Source organism: Lutzomyia longipalpis, chromosome 4 (genome assembly GCF_024334085.1).
Source record: "Lutzomyia longipalpis isolate SR_M1_2022 chromosome 4, ASM2433408v1".
In the NCBI taxonomy this organism is placed as follows: domain Eukaryota; kingdom Metazoa; phylum Arthropoda; class Insecta; order Diptera; family Psychodidae; genus Lutzomyia; species Lutzomyia longipalpis.
Window position 1 is genome coordinate 542,815 of NC_074710.1, and position 27,432 is coordinate 570,246.

Genomic DNA, 27,432 nt, shown 5'->3' on the forward strand with positions numbered 1-27,432 from the left:
AAGTTCTGTTCTAAATTAAGCTGAACTTTATCTTTTAATTAGAAATTATTTTAGAGAATTACACAGAAAAAAATAAAAATTACCCAGTAGAAAAGTTGATTGAGACAACAAGGGCTCAATTGTGATTGAATCAATCAGAATGATCAAATATTGATCATTAATTGATAAATGAATTGAAGTGAGTCAATCGATCAATTTTTGATCAATTCCAGGTCAAATCTGAATTAAGCAATTATTGCCTCTCAATCATATTGATCAAGAATTGGGCAATTATCGTCCAATAATCAGTTTATACGGTAATTTATTATTAAATATTGAGCAATCTTTTTTTTACTTAATAGTACCGTAGAATAAGTAAGAAATACCGTCAAATTGTTAAGAATTTCTTCTCTAAACTTGAAAAAGTAGCCAAAATTTTATCTGTAGCTAATCTTATCGTCAATAGAGTTGATAAACCTTCCTCGAAGCTTTCCACTCTGCAATACTTCTTGATCTTGAAGGAAATTCCAAAAGAAAAATGCCTTAAATATTGCCAGATCGCATGGTTTTGTAAATCCAACAAACACCACATAATCTCACATTGGATTTTCTCACTTTCGAGTGAGTGATATTTCGAATGAGTCCCCAAATAAACTTATCACACAGACATGGGGCGAGATATCTCAAAGTGCGCCATCTCATCAGGCTGAAAGTATTTCCATACACGATGACTCATGCGCTTTTCTTTGCTTTTCTTTTTGTGGATGCCTCTCAAGAGTTTTGCGGGAGATCGTTGGCATGAAAATAAATATTTTCCTACGTGTCATTTATGAGACATGTAATTAAATAAGCAGCGATCTTTTTTTCTTTCATTCAGCATCTCTCTTTTGGGGGCTTTTTAATCGCACCAAGTGAGTTTAAATTCAATTAATTGCTTCACTTTGTTTCAATTTGCCCCTGAAACAACACAAGTAATTTACCCCTCAACAAATTTTTTATTTATTTTTTTAATGTTTCTTCGAGTCGATAAGAATTTTTACGACGCTGATCAATTTGACGTGGTGTTGGAAAATGGCACAATATGGGTTTTACTTTTCACTATTCATCAAAATCGGTTTGCGTGGGGAATGCATTTTGTTGATTAATGTTTGTGTGTATGTATGTATGTTGGCTTATGTTTGGTACTACATGGTGCGAATGTGGCGTAAAATGCGCGCGCGCGCGTGTGGGAAATGTGTGATCGTCGTGATCGACGACAGCTGTGCTACCTCCGCGTAGTGTCGTCGTGGTTGGTTCATTTCGGTGCGGCTACCCAGGTACGGACTAAGGATGGAGCTTCCAAATGGGTAATAAGATATCATTCAAATCCCACCACTTAGGGGGTTGAATTGCCCATGGGAATCCCTCCATGACTGGGTGTCCACAGCTGGCAAAGGAGGCATACTGATCATTATTTGAATACATTTGCATTAAATTATGCGATCACATTGAATGTGATCACCCTGACTTCGCTCCAAAAACGGGGAGAGAAAGAGAGAAAGAGAGAGTTAGTACAGGAGCCAATGCTATAAATAGAGCATAATTCTACAGACCCCCTCTCAAGTGGAGAATGTCTCACACGCGGACTTCCAAGACATCATAGATCACACAGAGAAAACCCGCCCTGCGTCTGTTCATTGATCTGCCCAACTTCCAAGTGATCCTCAATGAGGCTGACACGTCTCATATGTCCCATTTGATTTTCTAAAGGATTTTTAGCATCTAAGCATTTTATTTTTGTTTCTTGAATAGCTTTAGTAGCGACTGCAGGATTGTTCTAAGGGGGGTGATTTAATTTTATTCTTCAGAGCCTGATGAAGGTAAAAAAAAATTGTCGAAACTTCGCTATATAATTTTCAAACAATTTAAAATTTTATAATATCAAAGTATAAAATTTTAAAAATTAAAACTATCGCTTACAAAAGTAAAAATAAAAAAATGGAATCATTTTTATCGATTGCTTCAATTTGTGAGAAAATAGTTTGCTGTGAAGTTTGCCGCAACACTGTTGCCAACTGCACGATATTTACCAAACTTATTATGTTAACAAGATGTTTGCATTTTTGTTTTTAAGGCCACATTTTTTGTGTCCTCAATGTTTAATCAGGTTGTGCTTCATTTTTTTTAACCCCAATGAATAAATTATCGAAAAAAAAGTTCTGCAAAAGCTGATGCGTGAACTTTTATTTTCAAATCCTCTCTACACGCAAATAACGATGCGAGATTAGGCGCCATGCTATCTCGTGCCAAGACATCATTTATTACGAAACATTTCACGGAAAAGTATCGAAAAGTGTGAAAAGCCACGTCGAGTGGGTCTTTGGCAATTTTTGGCGGTATATCCATGCGCGTTCGTACACACAGAAAAATTTTTCGCATTTTGTGAATGCGAGTGAAATGGTTCGCAGTTTCAATGTGCGAGCCTCAGGTAGACTCGCACATTACTATTACGAGTCTATGGTAGATAGTTTCTTTCTCACTAACATTTGACAAGCTCCTTGTTTATTTTCAATTTGCCCGTTACCGCAATGCCTCATATAAAGAACACTGACACGATTTTCTAGAGACGTGGTATATGAGATATTCAGTCCAGAAAACGTTTTTACACGTTTTTTTTCTGGTTTTCCTGCAACAAAAAAGCATTTTCATCAAATGATTTTGGGTCATTTTATAAAAGATGTTACACCATTGAAAGATTAACTTCTGCAAAAAGATTTCGTGACGACATGTCATAGGATAATCCATACCTTTTTCTCTTTTCGTCATTGAATAAATTCTTAATATATCCAATCATTTACAAAATTTTGCAAATATTTTTTTTATAATTACAAAAAAAAAACCCAAAAATTATTTATAGAAAATTAAATTAAGCTGTTTTACGAAATCTTATGTCGCAAAGTGCTACTTTAAAATAACACGAGCTACTTTAGAAAGGATTTTCAGTCGGGATTTCGCCCTCAAATTCTTTTGACCGCCATCTTGCATACCAAACTATTATTGATTTTTTTAAATTCATATCCTTGATTCTACAAAATAGGGCTTTATAACGTTTCATAAGATCTATATTTCGAGGGTTGGAAAATACACTATACTAAGTCGAGTTAGTATAGTATATTTTTAACGCATTTTTCGATTGCTTTTGATGTCCTTCATCTACCCTTAAAAGGACAAATTCGAATATTTGTTCCTTACAAAGTTACAGCGAAAACTGTAAAAAATTTTACATAAGAAGCAATGTAAATCTCAAACTTCAAATCGCTCTCCTGAAAATCAACAAAAATGAGTTAGTATAGTATATTTTCCAACCCTCGATTTTCCTAAATTAAAACAAATAAATTAATAATTAAAATAAAAAAAATAATATTCGCGTGAAAAACAAGTTTATGGTTATGGGAAATGTGAGAAACATCATCCAAAAAGCGTGGTTGTAAAATAAAATATTTATTTTACATTACATTTGTTGGAAAAAAGTTCGGATAAAATGGCGGCCATTTTTGAATTGCTTAAAAATTTTTATCTAAAATTGATCAACGTAATCATATTAATATACTTTCATATTTTACCATTAAGCTTATAATAAGCTTTAATATTTATGATCGGACATTTCGGTTTAGGATTGTTCGTCCGATTGACTTAAATTTTATTTTATAAAGTTAAATTAATGTCTTATGAAACATTATCAAGTTAAATTAGTTTTTGACGATATTTTTTTAAATATCCTTTCTAAAGTAGTTCAAGTTATCTTAAAGTAACCCTGCGACGTAAGATTTTGTAACACAGCCTTATTTAAGGGTCTATTAATTAACTTTTGTTTTTTTTTTTTAATTATAAAAAATAATTCAAACTTTGAAAGTCATTATGAAATTATTTAATGACGAAAAAAGAAAAAGTATGGATTATCCTACGACATATCGTCATGAAATTCTGTTGCAGAAATTATTTTTTCTATGGTTGTGACATCCTTTAAAAAATATGCGAAAATTTATGTTTTCGAGAAGAAATTTTATTTTTGTGGACCTTTACATGAGATTAGATAATGATTTTTGGTGTTTTAATAGTTTTTCCAGATGAAAAATTAACAAAATAAAAATCATGTGTAAAATTGGTAATTCCGCCCAATTTCCGCGCGGCGCTAGTGTTTGTGAAAGAAACCTTTTAAATGTTTTTTCTGCTATAACATTTGCTTTCTTCTCGTCAATTTTATCAATTAATATTGTATTTTTATTTATCTATTTTGGGCAAATAATGCTATTTATGGAAGAAATATTGCTTTTAAATTGGTGTAAGTGATTGAGCAAATCAGTATTTATAGAATTCAATGTTCAATTTCGGTCCAATAAATGTGAAAATTTTCGAGAAATAGTGCGAATGAGTGCGAGTGAAATATTCGTATTTTGTCTATGCGAGTGGCCCACTCGCAAAAATTGACGATTTGACTGCCACTTCTTGTCATTTTTTTTCTGTGTGTACGGTAACATCGCGGGCAGTTTTCATGCGTGTCGTCACCCGAAGAACAATAACATCGTGGGCTTTAGGCTACACTGTAAAAAGAAAATGAGAGTAAAAGCATGAGTGAGACGGGGACATAAAATTCAATTTTGTAGGGTAGAGTCTAGTCGGAACTGTATGGTGTGTTCTCAGTTGTGTTTTGACCGTCACACCGTTGGCATCACGCTGAGAGTTCGCTTTGGTTGTTTGTAACAAGGGTGACTCTCCTCCTTTACTTTTTTTTTAATATTACATTTTGCCTGCCAGCAAGTTATCCCTGTGTGCGTGTGTCATTGCCAAAGAGATAAAGGAATCGTGTACGGTTTGAATTTTGAGACGCACAAAGATTATATATATCGTCGCTATATACATACATAGCTAGGAGTCCTTTTATGTGTTTTTAAGGGAAGAAGTGATTTGAAGGGGAACTTTTTTTTTTTAATAAAAAAGAGAGAAAAAGGCGCGGAAAGTAAGGTAAAATTTAAACCAGAGAGAAGATCCCTGTGTGTGAACATCAGTTAAATACTGTGAACGTATAAAACGTAAAAATTTTGTGTGATCACCAGAACGAAGAGGAAAATTGTGTGGAGTGAAGAAAGAGTGTGTGAGGAGCGAGTAAAGTACAGAGGAAAAAAAAAGTGACACAGTGACTCTCTTTTCACAATCTTTTGGATATAGCGAGCATAATATTATTTATTGGTGGAAAAAAAGACAACAAAAGGTACCTACCTACCTATATGTATGTTTTTCAACATGATCACAACTTTTTTTTTTGCATGGGGACGCCCCCTAGCAATTTCGTCGCCACTTAATTGCAAATATCCGGAAATGTAGTATATTACCCCATGTCCCACCCTGCATCGCACTGCCCCAATAAGAGGAACAGATGTTTTTTTTTCTTGTGTGAGAGACCGTCAAGCTTAAATATTTTGTTATAAACTCCATCCACACAGTCTCTGTTTGCCCGTTAATTATCTTGTTTCGATGCTTTTATTGCGCGCGCGACGTTGGGCCCCCTGAAACGATCATACTTTAACACAAAAAGAAATTCATCTCCGTGTGTGGGGATAGAATCTTGCATCTTTTTGCCCCAGACGTCTTTTCAACTAACAATTTCATCTCCTAATGTTAAAATAAGAAAAATTGCAAACTATTGCTCACTCGACGTTATAACAATTGTGCACATACACACAGAGATTTTACATAGCCTTGAATTCAATTCCAGATGGTAGATTTTTTTATTATATATTTTACTTATGCTCTTGCAGTTAAAACTTTATTTTATTGCTTTGAAAATTAAAAAAGAAATTGAAATTAACAGTGTACCAACGAATTTTTATATTATTAAAAAAAAATTCAAGAGCCCTCAAAGATTGCCAAAAACATACACAAAGACTCTGTGTGGTGGTCAAATCTCGAGCATCGCATGGGCGCATAATGTGGTCCACTCAATTGACCCATATTTGACTTTGTTGTTGGGAAAATCTTTGTATGTATTGGGGAGTTTTCAATTGATCAACATGATTTGCATAGTAAACTTGACCTCTGACGTGGGTGATACAGACATTACTGTAGTGATTAGCAAACCACATTTAACAATTTAATTGTTACATACAAATTCATTATAAAAGAAAATATAGGTAGGTAGATAATTTTAAATGAGGAAAGAATATTATTTTTTTTAATGATTTTGCTTTATTTTACCTTTTTTTTTTTTAAATAAAACAGAAATTGTGGGTTGAAATCGTTGAAATCATTATAATAGGGCATTTCACTTAAAGAATTGTAAGATATAGTGCCGAGAAAAATAATAGGACCATTTATTATTGTTTTAACGGCATTATTATGTAAATTGTTAAGTATTTTTCCCTCTTTATTTATCGGAATAGAACCACTAAAAAAATTCGTCTAACTTTATTTTTGGGTGCCCGATTTTGATAATTTGAAAAAGCTTTTTAAGCTGCTTTCTTCCTCTGTCCAAAACTCCTAAAGTGATCAAAATCGGTTAAAGGGCTGATTTTTGGCAGTCGCTCAAGTAGACCCTTTTCACTTCAATTCTCAATTAAAATTCAATGGATTTATGGATTTTGGGATAAATGCAGCTTTCACGCCATTTTTCAAAATTAATCAGTCACAGCCTGAGATATTTACTATTAAAGTATCATCAAAACAATGTAATTGGTCATAATATTATTCTCTTCACTGTATGTAGGGGAAGAAGGGGAATTTTTGGACATTTTAGCAAAGTTTAGCAAAGTAAAGCATAAAAAAAGTTAGAATTTTCAAATTTTGGGTAAAATCGGACCATTAAATTTCCTTTTATTCGATTAAGATCAATTTTGGTTCCTCCCCTAAAGTTTAGGCCTTTTAAGGGTTCGTCATGAATTTATACCTTACTGAGAATCATTGTTCTCTCCTAAATACGATAGTGTAATATTGTATGCAACCAACTTACGCCCTAAAATTGAGTCACCTTAAAAACTTGATATTTTTACCAAAAGAAATTGATAAATCTATTTTATTTTCATACGTAAAAAAATATTTAAAGTGAATTAGACGAAAAAATACCCACGCGATTTATGCCAAAAAAAACATGCTGTAACATTTCAGATAAATATGCTTATCTTGCATGAAATGCTCCCAAATCAAATGGAGAGCTTACCTATATTTTGTGTAGGTAGTTATATACCTGACTTACCTTTCGATTTCAATCTCAATTGCTCATGCTTAAGTATTACGAGATTAGATTGTATTTTGAGCATGTTCTTTAGCTCAACAATTTACAATTTATACTAAATTTTAATATTTCAAATACTAAATGGAATTTCCATCGTTAAAAATCCATTAATTTCTTTTTAATAAATTTTTTGTCTGGAACTAATTAGGGACTATTTTCTTCACTTTTTAATATTTCACCATCCAACCCTTTAGGAGAGGGTAGGTAGGGGCCAAAAGGGAAGTGATGTTTTAATCTCTACATTGTCATCAATGTATATGTGCTCAAAAACTGATTACTCAAATGTTTATTATCTCCCCTTCCCTTTTCTTATATCCTAAAAATCTTCCAAATACATATGTATATAATATACAATTCCCTTTGTTATATACTAAAAAAAAAAGTAAAACAACAACTCCAGACCTCCGAGGATATAGGGAATGTGTGTGGAAAGCGACCCCAAATCCACATCATTGCAATAGGGGTTCGTGTTTGAAGATAAAGCTTACATGTTAAACTTACTTCCCCTTTTCTTTTTCCACACCACCTCGTTGTTCTATCCGTGACAAAATCTCTGATATAGTATGCGTGCTTTATAGTTAATAAATTGAATGTGTATTTGTATGGCAGGGGTTTGCTATATATAATACATAAGTTTGTCTCAGAAAGAAGTAAAGTATAAAAAAAAACTGGGAGAGAACCCAAGAGGATCAGTGCTGTGAGAGAGAGGAACTACCCCACGTTAAAAATGCACACAATAGTCCCTGGTTGACTGGGTTGCCTGGTGTTGTTGTCTGGATCCTTTTTCCACCCTATGCGAGGGATGAAGGTGGGACAAGGAGGACGAAAAGCAATGCGTATACCCATTGTGTTGTGTTTCGCCAAAGAACCCCAATTCATGCCGTTGGCCATCGCGGTGTACGTTCCTTGGATGAAATAAATAATGGACAGATGTTACACAATTCTACTTATTTCATGCAACTTTTTTTTATTGAAATTTTCAATTTATTTATTTTAAAATAAATCACATTATTCTCTTAATGTTAGAATTCGTTCAATGTTTTTTGATGTTGTTGGAGTAAATTACTCTATTTTTATTAATTAAGACCTGACGAAGGAGGTATAGGTCTCCGAAACGTCTTATAAATGAAAAGGGAAGGATTTTAACATTTTTTTGCTTTCATTTTTACACCATCAATAGCTAAAACAAGAAACTATATTAATGATTTTAATGCTGTCTAATATATTTTATTCTTCTTCATCTAAAAAGCTAAATCTTTTAGTCCTGCATGGGGCCCATTGGGAAATTCAAGATATATTTTCGTTGGAGGGTATAGATGAATGCCACAAAGAGAGAGAAAGAGAGAAATTAGGAACGCACATATGGATGAATTTGATTCAGTTTCACCCTCTTTTTCGTATATATAATTTTTCTGTGTACCTCATTGCATTTATCATGCGCTTGTGTCTGTGAATCACATTTCTGTGGCACAGCCGCGATATATTTAGGGGAAAAGTATTCATTTTCAGGGGTGTTTTTAACCTCTTTCACCGCGTACAGTTTTGTTAAAGAGAAGGTTCATCGAACCTAAATGTTTTTCCAACACTTTATTCAATATGGTGGTCCTTGTTTCAACTGATCGAGCATCTTTTTTATTTATTTTTTTTTATTTAATATTTTAGTAATTATGAAGTTCAGGAAAGGTTTCCAATCCCTGGCAGATGGAGAATTATTTTGGGTCTTTTGGGATGTAAAGAAGGGACAAAGAGCTTTTTACCCCCTATACAAAGAAGTCTCTCCCTCAGTTTTTTTGCCGCGTAGTCGCGGGAGGAAATGGACGCGTAAATCAAGGCGCTATTTTCAAACAACGCCACAAATAAGCAATTTCTCGCGCACAATCCTTTGTCCAAAAGATTCGCTTAAAGAAAAGCTAAAAGGCATCTTTCTTTGTTGTAGAGTTTTGTGGGGATCAGCTGCACGCCTACAGTAAGGCGGGGAGATTTTGGAGAGACGTTATCATCAAAATTGCCGCCATTCATCCGAGAATGCTGATGCCAGGAGCCCCAGAGGCTGATGCTGCGACACTAGCTGCTCTGGCAGCTAATTCACAGGCAGCCGCTCTGGTGGCGTCCACAACACAAGCTGGTGCTGGGTTAGCACCACCAGGATCTGCCGTAGCAGCAGCTGCGGCAGCCCTATCAACATCAAATGTGCAACAAAAGGACACAACGTGGACAAAGCTCTTCGTGGGCGGCCTACCCTATCACACCACGGATAAGAGCTTGCGAGAACATTTCTCAGTCTACGGAGATATTGAGGAAGCTGTCGTGATTACGGATAGACAAACCAATAAGAGCAGAGGCTATGGATTTGTGAGTAGAAAATTTTCTTTTATTTGCAATTTTTACAATTCAGGATCATTATCAAATTAGACGATTTTTTTGTAAGACATTTCTTCTTTATTCACCACCATTTTCCAACAAACCCGTAAGGAGATCAGGTTCAATTAGATATGTTAGGCAATCAATTGTAAGAATGCAGGAAAGGTGTAAGATGTTCCAGAGTGTTGGGCAACATAGATTAATCGCCTCCTCGCAGCATTCTGTTGTTGTTATACCAAATGGTGCGACAATAGGACATCCTGTTGCAATGGGAAGTGCGAGAATGCAGATTCCGAGGATGTCACTTTTATTACTATTTTCTGCTTTATTTCCTTTTCCTTTATGTTTTTCACTTGGTTTATAATCTTTCTTGTCTCCATATTCGTGATATCCTTTAGATTTCTTCCAATTTTCCTTCCAAACTTCTTCTGGAGATGCAGTTAAAAGACCAACAGCCAAGACAATGGTGAGGATCACTAAAATGATCTTCATTCTTTTTCTTTGTTCTCCGTTTTTTTCTTTACTTTTTTTGTGAAACGTTGTTAACTTTATCGACTATTTAAAACAACTAAAAGACTTAGTTGTTGGATTTTCTTCATTTCATGATCACACGATCGGAAGATCACGATAAATATTTTATTATTTTGCTTTTATAATTTTTTTTTAAATTGTAATAAGAAATGTGATCGATTTACACGTTTTACATTAAAAAAAAATTAACAAAGAATATCGGCTTTACTGACGCTGATCACGAAAGAACAAAAAAAATTTTAGAACAAAAATTAAATAATTTTTTTTGCTTTATAGAACGTGCATGAAACTCACGAACTTAACACAAAGAACTTATTTTAAATAGTTTTTGTACTTTAAAACAAGGGCCTGACAAAGACTCCATTTCCATAGGAAAACATGATATGATCTCTCGACTTTCGACCTCTGAGACATCCAGAAAAATTCCTCAATTTGAAAAAATCTACCACAACTGAATAGATAATTTAATATTCTATCGAATGATGACTTTTGAGGAGGGTTTAACGAAGATTAATGCACTTAAATCAATTTAAAAAAAATATCGATGCGTTTTTTTTTTTTGGAAATAAAATGACGACATTTTTTTCCTTCAAGACAAACTATCCCATCTAGTGATAAGCAAATTTAATTTCGCTTTGAACGTTTCTTACCTCAAATTTTGTTAATATTTCGCTATAAATTTATATTTTTTTCTCTTTTCAAGCCATCTGAAATATTGCGAAGTTCGACTAAAAAAGAGTCTTATCAGTCCCCTGCTTCAAAAAGGTTTTTGAATAAAGTTAATTGAATTCTGTAGAAATTCCTTATTTTACTATCCTGGACTATTCTTCTGGACCAATGGAATTAAATTTTACTGATTTTAACCTTGTTTTGGGAGATTCTCAGATCATTATATGAATAAATAGTTATAATACCAAAGTTTCTCCTTAACGGAGCGAAAGGCATATTGGCTAGGAGGTCCAAAATACTAATTTTTTAGTACTTAACAAATCTTAGAAATGGTTCTCCACAAAATACAAAATAATTTAAAATTCTCAATATTCTTTCTTTAATTTTCATTTTATTGACTTCACAAGATGTTTATTCTTACGTTACAGGTAGTTCAATACATCCTATATTTTTAAGACATTTAGCCTGAACTAAATTACCAATATTGCAACATTTTTCTAGAGCCTTTTTACAACATCGCTCAGTCATGATAAAACTATATATGGGACACGTTAATTGTTGGAAAAGCGATCTCATACCACAAAAAGTATTTAAGACATTGTCCCTTAGTGATTCTTGGTTTTCATGGTCCTCATGATCCTCATAAGTATAACTCTTGTATTTTTTCATTTCGTGTCCACTCAAATTTCTTACAGAGATTATGATTAGAATGCCTAGAAGGAAGATCTTCATTTTGTCCTCTAAAATGATCTTCAAGTATCCTTTGGTTCACTTTTATAGGAAGTTTTCCTAACAGAAAAAAAAGAATTTGAAACATTTTGTTTAAAATCGAAAATAAAAGATCATTAGAAAATTAAATAGAGTACGTTACTTTCAAAATTTATTCCTTCTTTGAGTTTTCACTGCTAAGCTGCGCACGTTAGACGAGTATTCACCAGAGGAACTAACTTTTGCAAATGGGAAAACGAGCAAAAGAATTATTTTTTTTTATAAGAAGGTCTTTGAAGTATTTCGTGATTCCTAAATAAATTTTGAAATTGCTTCTTTTTCGCTTAACAACATAGCTTAGTTCTTATTACTAACTCATGTCACCTTTCTAAATTCGTTTTACATCACGACTGAAAAACTAATTTTTTCACAATATTTTTTTTTTAATTTTTAAGAGCTTAATTTTTTCTATAAATCTACGACAGAAATGAAATTAAAAAGCTATTCAAAAAGCCTCAACTTTTAATTATTTTTACTACTTATATTCTAAGTAATTTTGAATTATATATATTTTAATGAATTTTCTCTTAAAGACCTTTTTAATGTTTAAAAGAAAATTTAAAAAAAATTCACATTAAAAAAAGATTTACAGTGATGTCTCACAGTAGAATATCCTTTAATTTTCACTTTCAGTTAGAAAGAAAGTTTGAATGATAAATAAAAAATTGAAAAATGAATATATTTATGCTCACAACAGTGTAGGGAAGAGCGGGGCAAAAGAAGTCACTTAAGGCTAATTTGGAAGAAGCTCAAAATATTATATTTTCCCAAACAGATAAAGCGAAATGTTTAGCTCATTTCTAAGGAATTTTGTGCCTTTGAGCTTTATCCAATGCACCTTAAAAGACTTTATTTTGTCCCGCTCTCCCCTAGTTTATTCTGTTCCTAACACAAAAGAAAAAAAAAGGAGAACCTTTAAAACATGATGAATTTTAATGTTTTTCTTCACATAACAAACTTTTGCATTCGTGCCAAAAAACAATTAGCATTGGGGGTTCTTGTTAATTGTCCATCAATAAAATTGTCAGGTGATATTATATGCGGCGTCGTGTTCAATTTTTCCACCAACAATGGTACAAATTAATCTTGACAGACACTTTACCTTTTTTTTTTACCTCAATGAGTGAAATTATGTATTCTTTAAAAAAAAATGTAATAAGAGCGCGTAAAAAAGGCATTTTAAAAATTGTCTCTATTAGAAGATTAATTAAGTACCCCTGTGTTACATGGATAGGGCTTTGTTGGTAACAAAATCGTGTATTTCTGCTTGAAATGCGGAGGGTGTTTCGGCAGCCGTGAAATCAAGGGGGAGAGAGAGAATATGCCGTGGGTTCTATACGGCCCACCCCTCGTGATTTTATGTTGCGTACGTCTCTAATAATATTCCAACTTACCACCCATTGATGCTATATGTATGTACTGTGAAATATTCGTTTGGGGTTGCGGCATACACTCATACAAATGCATCATACACCCCAATGGCTAAACAGGGGTGCTGTTTTCTCCCTTGTCAAAGGGGACCCTTCCACATTCACCCTCAGACTGCATCCCAGACTCACAAAACTTCCCAGCAGCGTCCTTTTTATTTCTCCCAAAAAATATACATATACATACAATACAATCTTGTTGGATGCGAATTCTCTCTTCTTCTGTATGTTAAAAAATTCTAACATGGAAATTATTAAAAAAAAATTTTTTCCATGGTCCCCTTAGAGGTTACCTAATGGCTCAGAACAGAAGGCCGTGACTTTTGGTTGACGTCTTCGCGAAGCAACTTTTTGGAAGCGACTTTTTTGCGAAGACATAACCTCAAAGCAACTTTTTTTTGTGCAAAAAAGTGAGAAATACGTGGAAAAATGCATTGCAGTGCCCCCGGAGGGCTTCCCGTATGCTCTTGATGCACTTTCAGATGAAAATTCGCACAATTCTTTTTTTTTTTGTCACAAAAATCTTTCGAGGCAACTTTTTTGGCACTTGGAGGAAACTTTTTGGAAGCGACTTTTTTGAGGAAACATTTTTGAGGAAACTTTTTGGAAGCGACTTTTTTGAGGAAACATTTTTGAGGAAACTTTTTGGAAGCGACTTTTTTGAGGAAACATTTTTGAGGAAACTTTTTGGAAGCGACTTTTTTGAGGAAACATATCCTCAAAGCAACTTTTTTTTGTGCAAAAAAAATTGAAAAATGTGGGAAAAACTGCATTGCAGTGCCCCCGGAGGGCTTCCCGTATGCCCCTAAAGTCAATTTCCACCCGAAAATTCGCACAGGAACTTGAAGGAAGTCATATTTGCAATTTCGTAAAACATTTTTATACACTCAGATTTTGGCCCAAAGATAACACAAGGAAAAGCCGGGTGATGAAAAGGAAGTTCCTAAGATCCCTTAGAAACTTCCTGGTGCAATTGGCAGTCATCCTGCTGAAATTCCAGGCCCTTATGGTACTTTCCGGGCACACATCATACCGTTCCGGAAAGAAAAAAAGTGTATTAAAAAGTGTACGAACTTCAAGTTCCTATGCGAATTTTCGGGTGGAAATTGACTTTAGGGGCATACGGGAAGCCCTCCGGGGGCACTGCAATGCAGTTTTTCCCACATTTTTCAATTTTTTTTTGCACAAAAAAAAGTTGCTTTGAGGATATGTTTCCTCAAAAAAGTCGCTTCCAAAAAGTTTCCTCAAAAATGTTTCCTCAAAAAAGTCGCTTCCAAAAAGTTTCCTCAAAAATGTTTCCTCAAAAAAGTCGCTTCCAAAAAGTTTCCTCAAAAAAGTCGCTTCCAAAAAGTTGCCTCCAAGTGCCAAAAAAGTTGCCTCGAAAGATTTTTGTGACAAAAAAAAGAATTGTGCGAATTTTCACCTGGAAAATGCATCAAGAGCATACGGGAAGCCCCCCGGGGGCACTGCAATGCATTTTTTCCCGTATTTCTCACTTTTTTGCACAAAAAAAAGTTGCTTTGAGGTTATGTCTTCGCAAAAAAGTCGCTTCCAAAAAGTTGCTTCGCGAAGACGTCAACCAAAAGTCACGGCCTTCTGTTCTGAGCCAATGAGAATATTTCTTCTGTGGAACCGCACTGTATACACAGTAAATCATTTTTGCTGAAAAGTTACGGAAAGGATTTTCGACAGACTATGCGTTTGTGGAACACAAAATTTCGTAAAGTCGAAGTTCATCTTTTACGTTTACAGAATTTTCCGTTAATTTTTTATTAATTTGAAAGGAATTTTTCAGTGATTAATTTTATGTATTTCAACCTAACCCTACGAAATTTTTAGTAAAATTTTCTATACACTAAAATTCGGTTACAACTTTCGTTGAACGGATTTTTTACTGTAGGAGCCAAAAAAAAAATTATTTACTACATATTTTATTCTATTAAAGCCATTAGTGGACATAATGTTTTGATGGTCATCTGCACCATAATAATATAAAGTAATTATTTTAACAATTATGTATTCTATTTACCTTTTAGAACGCCATTCACAGATTTGAGAAATTTCACCAAAAATTCTTCAAATTTGTCTTACTTTCCTGTAACTTTAGCAGAATTCTTGTTCAAGTTACTGAATTTTCCGTTATTTCAAAAGATTTTTGAGAATTTTTCGGTTTTACGGAAAATTCTGTTTCAATGACAGAAAAATTAATTGTTATACTGTATTTCGTGTAAATATTTGAATATTTTCTGTTTGAATTTTACAGAAATTTCTGCTATTTTACCGGAAATTTACATTTACTCATAAATGAAATTTAATAGGAAGTTAAAGTCAAATTCCGTAGCAAGTTGCGGGAAAAACGATTTACTGTGTATACTATATTTTTCTTAATTTAATATTGAAATCTTTGCTGCAAATTAATAAAAAAAGATAATTAGATTTCTTTTTATTTTATTTGTATTTTCAGGTGATAATGGGCGATAGGGGGAGTGCTGAGAGGGCGTGCAAAGACCCAAATCCCATCATTGATGGTCGTAAAGCCAATGTGAATCTGGCTATTTTGGGTGCCAAACCACGTGGTAACCTAGCTCCAGGTGAGTTGTCCACTTCAGCATTCGGAGGTAAGAAAAAAAAATTAAAGGAAAACCGTGAGGTTTGCGTGTTTACCCCATTTGCTTTTCACTTTCTTCTCTGTTGCAACTCCTTCGTCACTTTCTTCTTCCTTCATACATTTACTTTCAATGTGCTCCCAACTCATTTTTTTTAACCTCCCGCTAAATTGCGTGGGTGGAATGAAGACACATTGCGCGAATGGGATATCCCTAGAGGTGATTCCTGATGCGCGAGGGCAAGGAGGGGGCGTACAAGAAAATACATTGCGTGCTGGAAATTTGTTTGTAAATATAGAATGAAATATGCAAATGTTGGGGCTTAGCTCACACACATCAATCGCATTCGCGTAGCATCGCCACGCTCTGGACACCATTCACCGTGTAGAGCATTGTAAATGTTTCCGTGAACATTTCCGGTCGGAAATCATCGCACAATATAGTGCGCGACATAATCTTTTATATATTTTTGTCCGATTAATTCGCTGTGACACAGAGAATTTTATTTTTCACAAAAGATTTTTTTTTTCGTGCAACACATTGAGCCAGAGGTGAGCTGCCCCCCCCCATCCCCCCTTTTTCACCTCAACATATCGCGCAGTGAAGACGTGGCAGGTGGTTGGGTGGAAAAAAAGGAGAAAGAGTGAAAAAAAACGACACAATCGTGCGCATTTAAATAAAATTTTATCAATTTTAATAGTGTTCCCCAGAAGTTCAAACGTGGGGGGTAATGTGAGGAGGCTTCTTGTCACCCATAAGCCACTAAATTGCTTTTGATGGGTTATTGTGTATGCGCGAGTTTGCCATTTTGTGAGTTTCCCTCGCGCCACAAATGATTTATAATTGCCAATGAATGGATTTTAAATGAATTGAATTGCCCCGATTTTTTTTCTCTCAGTGAGCTTTTGTGGCTTAATTCTTTTACTAATTTTGTGTTGTACTAAAATTCCAATTTTCCAATACTTTCACTGCCTCACAAAATTTTAACAATTAAATATACAGTGGTGGTGAATATTTTTAGACGCTTCATTTAAGTCTTGATTTAATTATTTTCAAAAGAAAAATTCTTACAAAAAAAAATTGTTCAAAATTCAATTTTTCATTTAATTTTTCGTTTTCCAAGATTTTTTTTTTGAAAAGTAAATTTTAATCACTCTTAAAAGAAAATTGGTTAAAATAACAGAAAATAATCATTGAAAAGACAATTTTGGAAGAATATTTCAGTCATTAGGTATTACTGATTTTATTTAGGTGAAATCGACAAAACTTTCAATGAAAGGATAAAAAAGTCGATTTAAATAGGCAAAAAGAGTGAAAATACCTACACATTCCGCGTAAAGAATTGTTAAATATCTTAGACCAATTTAATTTATTCAAAATGACCAAAGTTTTGATAGAAATTGATGGAAGATATTTGAAAATTCTTTCTGTTAAAAGTAACAGAAGTTTTTTTTTTAAATAATTTAATAGAGTTTAATATTTTTTTTAATAGAGTTCAGTGATCAATTACATATGATAAAATATATTTTCTTTTCCTTTCTTTACTTTAAATCAATTTTTACAGCTTAATGTGGATTACTAAAGGAATCTAAAAATTAATTATTCATTCTTTTCAAGATGATGCGTCTAAAATTCACACCCTTCACTGTAAATCTGCTACTTTCTCTGTTTCTTTTTTTTAAAGCAAAAACTATAAGAAATAAATCAATGGGATTTGAGTGTGTGTGTCTGTAATTCAATGCTTTTGCACCTTCTCTCCGTAGGATACCCCTTTGCTGCAGGACTTCGAACAGGATATCCGGTGCTACCAAATCAATTTGGGTGAGTCTTTTTTTTCTTAAATGTATTTCCTAGTTACACATTTTATTACACCTCATATAATGTTTAATTTACAATGAATTTTTTTCTTAAATTACCAATTGGCACAAAAATTTTGCAATTACGAATTATGATTTTCTATTTATTTTATTTAATTCTTGGGTTAAAAGAATTATGTATATGTTGTACAAGTAAACGACATAAAAGATCATTGCGAAACATCGAAGGTGAAACGCTTTCAAATCGATAATTTCACTCTTTTTCTCACCAAAAATAAGTTTTTTTTGATACTTTTTTTGTTGAAAAAAGAAGTTAAATATTTTCTCTCTTTGTTTTTTCGGCGCGTATTTTTTAATGTGAAAATTTTCACGGTGAAAAGTGAATTTCGTTTGATTGAAAAAAAAATCTAAAATCTGTCAAATATTTATTGGATTCCATCTGAATGAGCAGAAAATTCTCTTTTCCCGCCAAATTAGCAATGGTATGAGATGGAAAGGTGAAAAGACACGCGTGAGAGTTTGCATTTTCTCTCCCTCTCTTTTCTCTTTATTTGTTGTTGTTTTTCTTATCAATTTTTTTGACTAAATTTATAAAATAAATTTTTATTGCATTTGTTCGCGAAATTTCCTTATTTTTACGCGATAAATTACAATTTATTACGGAGCAAGCACGTACCTTGCCTTCTATCTACGATCTGCCATTTTTGCCGCCAAATCTGTCCTTTTTCCCCACATTACTTCTTTTCACCATTCGAATTCACCACCATGATTATCCCGCTTCGAGTGCGCGTCAAATTCAAATAATATTTTTCATAAATTTCCGCGGAACAACATTTAAGAGAGAAAGAAAGATTTTGCAATGAGTGAAAATGATTTGAAGACGTTTCAAGTCAAAAAAAAGAGGGATTTTCTTTTTCCAAAAAAAAAAAAATCTAACAAACACTGAGAAAATTACTACCTATACATATATGTGTAAAAAAAATTAAATTATTTTCTTTCTATTATCCTTTTTTTTTCTTATCAGTTGCGATCTACGGAATCCTCAAAATTATTTCACACAATTATAGTTCTAAACTTGCAAAAAACAAAACCCTGAAAATCTTTCCACACGAAAGAAGTGAGTTAAAAATCTTGAGATTTTCTTATAGAGATTTTTTCTTAAAAGAGATTGGGTGCTAAATTCACACGTTTGTCGTTTTTTTTTTCTTACAGTTTTCCTTTTTTTTTTCTTTGACATAAAAGCAGTGTTTTTTCTTGAGAAATTTGATTGTTTTTTTTTTTAGTGGTGTGTTGCGTGTTTCATGAGGTTTTCTTTTTTTGAATTCTTTGATAATATTTCTGTGTAAAAAGAAAAAAGTAATGAGACAGAAAATTCAATGAAAAAAACCAAAAATTAATATCTTCGAAAATTCTATTCCCCTCTTTTGGTTATAGATTTTTTTTTTAATAAAATGAAAAATATTCTAATTGGTGATTTTTTTGGAATATAATATTTATTAAAAGTTTTAAAATGTTTATTCATGTTGCTTAACACATTAGGGACGTTTTTTTCTTTGCCAGCAATAACATTTTTTTACTATGTAGTTTTTTTCTTCTCGATGTTGATTATAATATTAAAAAAATATAATACATAATGGTGTTGTGGTGTAAAAGTAGCAATAATTTTTTTGTGATACTCGTAAAATTTGTGGGCAAGAAGAAGTACCTATTAAATTAAAAACTAAATTAACTTGAATTGAAAAATGAGTTAGTTTACCTATTATCCTACATATCAATAAAAGGGGAAGATGTTTAAATTAATTAATGATTGAAATAAGATTTTTATTATATTTCAGTGTTTTACAAAGCAATCAAATTTTTTAAAGAAATTTTGTGTGGATGTTTTCCTTGTCGATTTTTCTTTTTTTTTACATTTTTTGATAGCCTTTTTATCAACCAAAAAGAATCAAACATTTTAGAACTGGTGATGGGACATCATTTGCTAATTTTTTTTCTCAAATTCTCTTTTTTTCCACCTATACTGCATTTTTTCTCTATATGTACAAAACTTATGTTTTTTATGACTCTATCATATCTGTTTTATTTTTTTTTGTCTACTTCATTCACACCTCAGTGTTATAAATGGATTAAAAAACAATTTCAAAAAGAAAAACGTTCAAAATGGTACGAGGAAAATTTTAATGAAGAACTAAATACGACAATTTTTGTATTCAACCGGAAGGACGGATAGTTGGTTTGTTTTTCTCTTATCTACCTTTGTGGAAAATAGACGAAAGAGTGACGTGTATTTGCTCCAATGGAAATGGGAAATTAATGTGGCTTCATAATTTACCTCATGTCTCATACAAGAGAAAAAAAAACAATTTCTTTTTTCTGAGCTTATGAAAACCCTCCTTGCTAGTCTTCATACGTAAGGGGAGAGGGAGGGGTTGTCAATATTTCCAACCCCGCATATAGATGCGATTTCAATTGATTCAATGGACTTCATTCAACTCCATGTATTGACCTTAATAACACCTTAGCACGGAGACCACCTTTCATTTATAAATTAAGTGGGATTCCCTAATAAAGCTTTGTAAATAGGATTAGCTTAAGGGAGGGGAATTATTAAATAAATACAAATTCGATAAAAACTTTATTTATCAGTTAATAAAAATATAGATATTATACACGTTTAACCCTTTAAGGACCGTAAGGAATTAAAAAGAATTGTTAAAATTCGGCAAATTAAAAAAACGAGTAGGTCGTTAAGTCCTTTGGTCGTTTGAATTTAGAGTTTGTAGAATTTAAAATGAAAGTTCTCGCATGAACCTTATTTATAATTATTAAAATTTTTCTATTAAGCACATTCTCAAATGGGGAGAAAGAAAAATTATCTTGGAAGTTATCCAATAAATTCTCAACAAAAAACTCTACAAGTTCTCTTGACTAAATATGTCTATCATCACTGTACTATATAGAAAAGAAAAAAAATATTCATTGCTTTTGCTGGGTTGATTAAATTGGTTTTTTTTGGAGGAAAAATGAATTAAGTATTTCGAAGGGTTCATAAAGCTGAAATTTTGCTGTCAAAATTTGATATGTGGACAAATATTTCGTGGTGAAAATGTACCATTCATTACACATTTTCCTCTGCAATGAATTAATAATTCAGTGAGTTCGTAGAGGTAGGTAGGTAGTAAAAAAAATAAAAGAAAGAATAATGTTGGGGATAGTTTATTGATTGAAGTCAATTTTATGAGCTGCAAAGTAGCAATTTCTACAATTTATTCAATTAAAAGGAATTCATTTTTTTGGATATATTTCCAAAGAGATTTCTTAGCTATATATGTAGAGATATTTCTTAAGAGGTACACATGAAAAAAAAAAAGAAAATGAGAAGAAGACGTAAAAAAAAAAGAACTCAAGGAAGATTCATGCAGAGCACGATGAAAGTTGGAAGAGCGGGAAATTCTCAAGAGGCCGATGAGTGTGTGTTAAAATGATGAAAAAAGTGCCTGTCGTGTCGCCAAAATTAGATTTTCTCTTCAAAGCGGTCGCCAAGAAGCTAAAATTAGCACCAAAAACCGTCGTCTCGATGCCTGATCGTTCAAAAAACACCACAAATTCACCGCGAAGAACGCGACTTTACACACCAAACAAAAAAAAAGACATCGCGTTCAATGTGACAGAAGTAAGAGAATTCTTTTTGCCATTCGCGCGCAGTATTTTTGGATGATGAGATTTTGCCATAAGGCGCAGTTTGGTGTTGGCGAGAAAGCTCTCTTTCTATATGTACAATGTGCTTTTTATTTTTACAAATAACTTGCGCGAGCTTTCTTCTCACAAGAGCGGGTCTCTGTGAGAGGTGCGCTCCTCCCCTTCCGGACATGCGCTCTTGGTGGGAATTTTTGCGATTGGAGCTCATCTCTGAGGCATCTCTTTGCGATGATTGGAGGTTTTTCACATCAAACCACGTGAAGGGCTTTCTCACGCATAAACTTTACCAAGAAATGTTACTTTTCTTTAGCTGAAAGACTTCAATTTACTAAATTTTATGAGAATTTTTCTTCTGGCTAATCCCAATTGGGAAATCATTTAAGATTTTTCTTTTTCCATCCTTTAGGGCCCAATTTTTGAATTTCTTAAGGGGGAATTTTATCTTATTTAAAAAAATACTTTTACGGACTATTTCCTATGACTTTTTAACTAACTAAGAATCTAAAATAGTTTGATCGAAAAAAAAAATATTAAAATTCAAATTATTATATTTTTCAGCTCATTGTGAGTCATTTTAAACTTTGAGAATCGAATAACGTTTATTAATCTTGAGTTTAATTTTTTTCAGTTTTAGTAATTTTAAACCTGAAGAATTGTCCGTTTTTTGACCCAAAAATATTCAGATCAAAGAGCAAAAAAAACAGATTTAAAGAGTACCAGGTTCAAGCCTAAAAGTACTAAATTCAAATCCGAAAAAAGTTTATAAGATTTCAGTCCAAAAATAGGTTCAGTTTAAGGAGCTAAAAGCTAGAGTACTAAGCTCAAAAAATCATAACTTCAAGCCTAAAAATACTGAACTTAATCCTAAAATTACTTAAATGGTTTTAAGTTAAAATTGAAGCCTGAAAAGTACTAAATTTTAGTCTAAATGTATTAAATTAAAGCCCAAAAAAAATTATTCTACTTACTAAACAATAATTTACCGATTGTACAAATAATTTCGTAAGAAACTTTGATATATACTTTTTGACGTATTTACTCAAATATCTATATTACTAACTTGGAAAATTTTATCGTCGAAAAAAAATGCACCTTCGTCCGTTATTTTTCCGGTCAAATTCATTTTTATATACATAATTCTATCAACACTTTCATTAATGAGCATTAAAATGAAAAATTATTTATGCTTCATAATTTCTTTGGCAATTTTCTCCCCATGACGACCTTTTTCTCTTCATGGTGGTGTGAACTAAATTATTTTTGTTATACTTAAATTAAATGTCACACAGGAAATTTTCTTTTTATAAATAATAAAATAAGAGAAAAGCGCACGCGCGCGTGTTTTTTCGGTGAGAAAGATTTGTCGTCTGGAAGGCGTCCAAAATGGGGATTTAGTGACGCAATCCATGAGATACGGTGCGCACACGATTGAGTTTCAAAGTTCATCAAGTTTGTGGGATTCTTTTTACCCGCCATGATGGCCATTACCACAGGAAATGATGGCATTTTTTATGTAATAGCTCATTAGCAGGATGATTGAAGTGTCATTAATATCAATTGTATGAAATTTGGAACATTACAATGAGCTTTTGATGGGCATTTCGAAAGAGATTTTTTTTCTGGGGTAGTTTACGTAGTTTTATTATTTTGTGGGGTTATGACAATATGGCGGTTAGGGTGAGAAGACGCCACTATATTTTGAGGTTATGTTTCAAAATTTACCCCATTTTGTAATTTAAAGGCATTTTCAGAGGTTTTTTTCGTTAAATAAATGTTTAAGGGCTCTATAAAAGACATACATATAGGGGGTATTTTTTGAGCAATAATTGTCTCGTTTGGTAAATCAGTAAATACATTTAGGTATTTCAAATCAATTTTATCAATTTACGTGGGAGGACACTTGGGGGAGGGGGGAATATGAAAAATGACTGGTAGACAAAGAAATTATCATTGTTGGGGATCTAAGTGCTAAAATGTTCATAGAACGTGAGCTTTATTAGTTGATGAATAATAAATATAATACTTCCAATGCGACTGGGCATTTGGAAAATGCTCCACTACATACAGGGTGATTTCGTAATATTTCATCATTCAGAATAAATGATAAATACTTAGTTTCAAAATATTTGATGCGTGGTGTTGTGTGGTTACCCCGCGGATAAGAACAAAAAACTATCCTAAATTCATTTCCCTGAAATAGAAAAGCCACAATTTTTTTTTTGAATTTTCTTTGCCACATTTTTATAATCTTCCTGTTGATTATCTCTCTGTGTTTTTCTGACCACCTTTTTCCTGCGCGCACCAGCAATTACCGCGCGCGTTGGTGAATTGAAGCCATGTATGTGATGGAAAAAAATATTATTTCGTGTCACTAATTTTCTCCAATATATATATTGTTCACATTGGTGCACGCGGCAAAAAGATATATAATTTGAAAATCAATATTATCTACTAAAAGGACAACAATTCTCTATTTAGATAATAAAAAAATATACAATTTATCTCTTATTTTTTCCCGTTAAAGAGAATCATGGAGAAATTCGCGTCCTTTTGCCACATGCGCGGACGCGTGAAGAATTAATGTACCACTGAGAGAGAGATTTTTGTGGATTTCGTAGAAGTTTAATTGACACAGTTTTTTTTGGATTTATTTTCTTAATTCTTACCAAGAGTGGATAATAAAGTTTTCTTTTTTTTTTAATTTTCCTTTATTATACAATAAAAAATTAATAATAAGAAAAAAATGGCTGCCATATTAGAGTCTCTATAAACGTCTCTTTGTCTTTCTTCATTTTTTTTTTTTTAATTGTATTGCTCTCAATTTTAAATCAGAGAGAGCAAATTTCCGTTAATTTACTAATGGCGGTTTGTTTTTAAATTTCAAATAGGGTACCGCCATCTTATGTTTATGGAGCACCGTACTTGGGAACAAGTGCCACAACAGCTGGTTTAATGCCACTACCAGCTACTCAGCTCTCCCATGCAGCCGCCATTGCAGCAGCTACTAGTCAGTTCTATGAGTACCAAGTAAGTTTTCTTATTATTAAATATTCACGAGAGGGCTTCCTTAATTATGGTAGAAATTTTGAATAGCACTTAAATCATTTTCCAATTGCTATAAAATTGCAAGAACAGCGCCCTCAACTACCGTAGACACCTATGGTGGTGAGTTTTGGAAGTTCAGAATTTTATAGCAATCATGGATTGAATTAAAGGTTTTGAAAAGAAAATTATGATGATTGTGCTTTAATTTAAATTGATTTTTTTTGTTTTAAATTAATAAAAAAATTTATTCATCAAAAGGTTGTGACCCACAACAGCACAAAATTGTCTAAAATATTTTGAATTTTAATTTCTTTTCCATAAATTTGTGATTCTATTTTTACTTTATTTCTTTTTTTTTCTTCCTGTTGGACACTCAACTGAAGAATGCCGTTGCCGCAGCCGCTGCTGCTCCGTATCCGAGTCAATACACCGGATTCGAAGCATATCCCTACACAGGAGCTGCAGCTGGTAAGTTTATTCTTCTCCTCATTTTATTATGGTAAAAATTCAAAATGGTAAATTTTTAGCCAATGCCGCTGCTGCTGGGTACATTACCCCATATACTTATGCCACATTGCCACAGTCGGGTGCCGCTGCTGCTGCCGCGGCGGCAGGCGGCTTTCCGGGTTTAGCACCGTATCAAGGTGCCGGGCAGACCTCACTGCAGGAGGCACGACTTCAATGATTCTACGCCCCCAAAATCCTGGCGCAGCTCAAATAAGAAAATTTTTACCAAAAAAAAAAATAAATAAAAGAAAATCAACAAAGAAGCACTTGAAGGATCACCCCTGTGTGATCCACAAAGACTCGACACGCCAATAAAACCATTATTAACAAAAAAAAGGAACCTATATATTTTAACAAAAATTAAATTACCTAATAGAAAAAGAAGAAGAAGAGGATTACTTTCAATAAGCAAGCATGCTAAAAACAAGAATATTTTAGTTACTATTTTAGTAGAAAACATACCTACATTAATTAATCTTTGTAACTTATTATCGCCAGAGAATATTTTTTTTAGGTTAATTCTCTTAATAGTTTTTAAGATTTATATATACCTATACTATCAAGAAAAGCAAGAAAAAAATCTTAGCGTATAATTGAGGAGATGGACACCAGAAAGGAAATAAATTAAAGAAAAAATGTTAGTGATATAGAAATTCTATATTTTATCTTAAGAATATGAAAAGAAAAATAAATAAAACAAACTGAAAAATTTCAATAATCTTAAATCTCTCGAAAGATTAACCAAAATGGACGTTTATGATGATAAATTTTAAAAAGTTTCTTCTATTTTTGACATAAACAAAGTGACAGATAAATAATTCAACTGTCATGTGACGAAATTTTGACAGAAGGTTCTCAAAAAACGCAATTTTTTAATATTTTTTGTTAATTCTATAGCAACTTTTGACATAGAAAAAGGAACGCTGTCAATTAATGGTAATGTGACGTAAACATTTTAAAAGCACATGAAAGGATTTTTTTTTATTTATATTTTTTGGTTAAAATAAAAGGATATTTTGATTTTTTTTTAATTAAGAAGAAAATTAATATAAATTTTGGTTTTATTTGTAAAATTTTTGATTATAACTAATAAAAAAATAACTAAATGAAATTAAAAATAAAATAATAGAGAAGATAGGAGTAAAACTGGCTACAAAAAAAATAAAAGAAAAGACCCAGAAGCAAATTTGCTCAAAATAACACAAAACTACTCTTAAAATTAAAAAAATCTCAAATATCCTTTAAAGTTTAACCAACAAAATATAATAAAAAAAATTCTTTCTTAATTTATTAACTTGATTTTCCTTTTTTTTTAATTTGTAAATCTAGTCAAATGTTTTTCTAGATTATTTATTTTTTATCATGATTTAAAAAAAAAGAAAACTAATTCTTTCCTAAACTTGTCTCTGAGTGATTTTTTTTAAACTTTTCACTCACAGAGCACAAGAGAAAATGACTGAATTTGCAAAAATCTAACACTTGATTTAATTTAAATTAATACAAAAAAAAACTTTAATTTACAAATATTTTGGATTTATTGAGAATCCAATTGAAAGTTCTTCAGGAAGCTGCCTTGCGTTAAAGAATATCCTTTATTTAGTCGCCATTTTAGTCTTGAAAAAAAAACTTTGAATTAAATTTTCATTTAAAAAGAAAATCAGCAAAACAGTACGAATATTAGACGCAGGGTTTTGTATATTTCCAACGAGAATGAAATATACTTTATTAAAAAAAAAGAACAATACAATCCGTCCTGAAGGAAGACAAAAGAACTTTTATATTTTTCTCATTACTCTGGCCGTATACTTAAAGAAGACAACAACAACAAATTAAGAGAAGATAAATTAAGTGAAGGAGGGAATAAAATTAATTTAAAATAAAATTGTTGCATAACAGGAATTGAGGAGGGAAGGGTTGAGAAGATTTTTTTGTCTCAATACAAAGAAATAAATCGATGGAAAAAATACTTTATAATGAAACACAATAAAAATATTTAAAAAAAAAACAATGATAAATATTCTCTAGAGATATTACCTATATTTGTTAAGTTAATAATTTATTAATTTAATAGAAGAAGAAAGCAAAAAAACAATCATATCATTTTAAGGATGAGAGAATCTCTATGAATGAAATAAATAAATAAAAAAACAAAGAGAAAAGAGAGGTTTTGTGGAGAAGTTACTTAATATTATGTATATTATTAACAACAGCAACAAAAACTATATAGAGGAAGGAAGAAAAAAAAAGATAAATGAAAGGAAAATAAATACGAAAGTACACAGAAAAAAATTACATCCTACCTATTAAGAATTATAAAAGATAAATAAATTAAAAATTAATAAAGATAAATGATGAATGAGAAATATTGTGGAGGAAATGGCAAAGAAAATCCCAAAAGAAACTTTGTTCTGCGGATGGAGCCAAAGGTAAAAAAAAATAAAAGAGAAATAAAGAAATTATTATAAATAGGAAGAAAAATGTGTCTCTTAAGTGTTTTTTCTATACTCTCTCTCATTTTTCTTTTTTTTCTGTCCTCAAGTCGGGCCATGTTTCATTCTAAATAACTTTTTTTTTCTTCTTTCTTTTCTTGCTCCATCATCATCAACAACATCCTAAAAATAACCCCCCAACCATGTCATTTAACTTCTCCCTCAGTCGTCGCAACTTTTAGGCATTTCAATGGGATCACATATAGATGGGGGGCGTTTGCAGCTGTCTCCCCCACTCAACAGGCCCCCTCAAGACTCCCCATCTTTGTC

At 32.3% G+C, this 27,432-nt stretch overlaps 1 protein-coding gene and 1 long non-coding RNA gene across 4 annotated transcripts; one reads left to right on the top strand and one right to left on the bottom strand.

Annotated features, from left to right (window-relative positions):
- The first annotated feature begins 4,643 nt into the window (after window positions 1-4,643).
- LOC129794660 (RNA-binding protein 24-like) lies at window positions 4,644-27,151 on the top strand. Of its 3 annotated transcripts, XM_055835465.1 has the most exons (7): window positions 4,644-5,245; window positions 9,180-9,595; window positions 15,464-15,590; window positions 17,369-17,426; window positions 24,010-24,148; window positions 24,535-24,634; window positions 24,694-27,151. In XM_055835465.1, exons 2-7 carry the CDS (start codon window positions 9,269-9,271, stop codon window positions 24,849-24,851), a joined length of 909 nt encoding a protein of 302 aa, XP_055691440.1. In that variant the 5' UTR covers window positions 4,644-5,245; window positions 9,180-9,268; the 3' UTR covers window positions 24,852-27,151. The 3 variants fall into 3 exon arrangements, with proteins under 3 accessions (XP_055691440.1, XP_055691439.1, XP_055691441.1); XM_055835464.1 differs by lacking the exon at window positions 4,644-5,245 and having other exon boundaries at window positions 15,464-15,617; window positions 24,550-24,634; XM_055835466.1 differs by lacking the exon at window positions 4,644-5,245 and having other exon boundaries at window positions 24,550-24,634.
- Window positions 9,593-11,761, bottom strand: LOC129794664 (uncharacterized). The gene is made up of 2 exons (XR_008751067.1): window positions 11,676-11,761; window positions 9,593-11,593 (listed from the first exon to the last, which is right to left on the bottom strand). It is a non-coding gene; the product is annotated as an uncharacterized LOC129794664 (long non-coding RNA).
- Window positions 27,152-27,432: the final 281 nt, after the last annotated feature.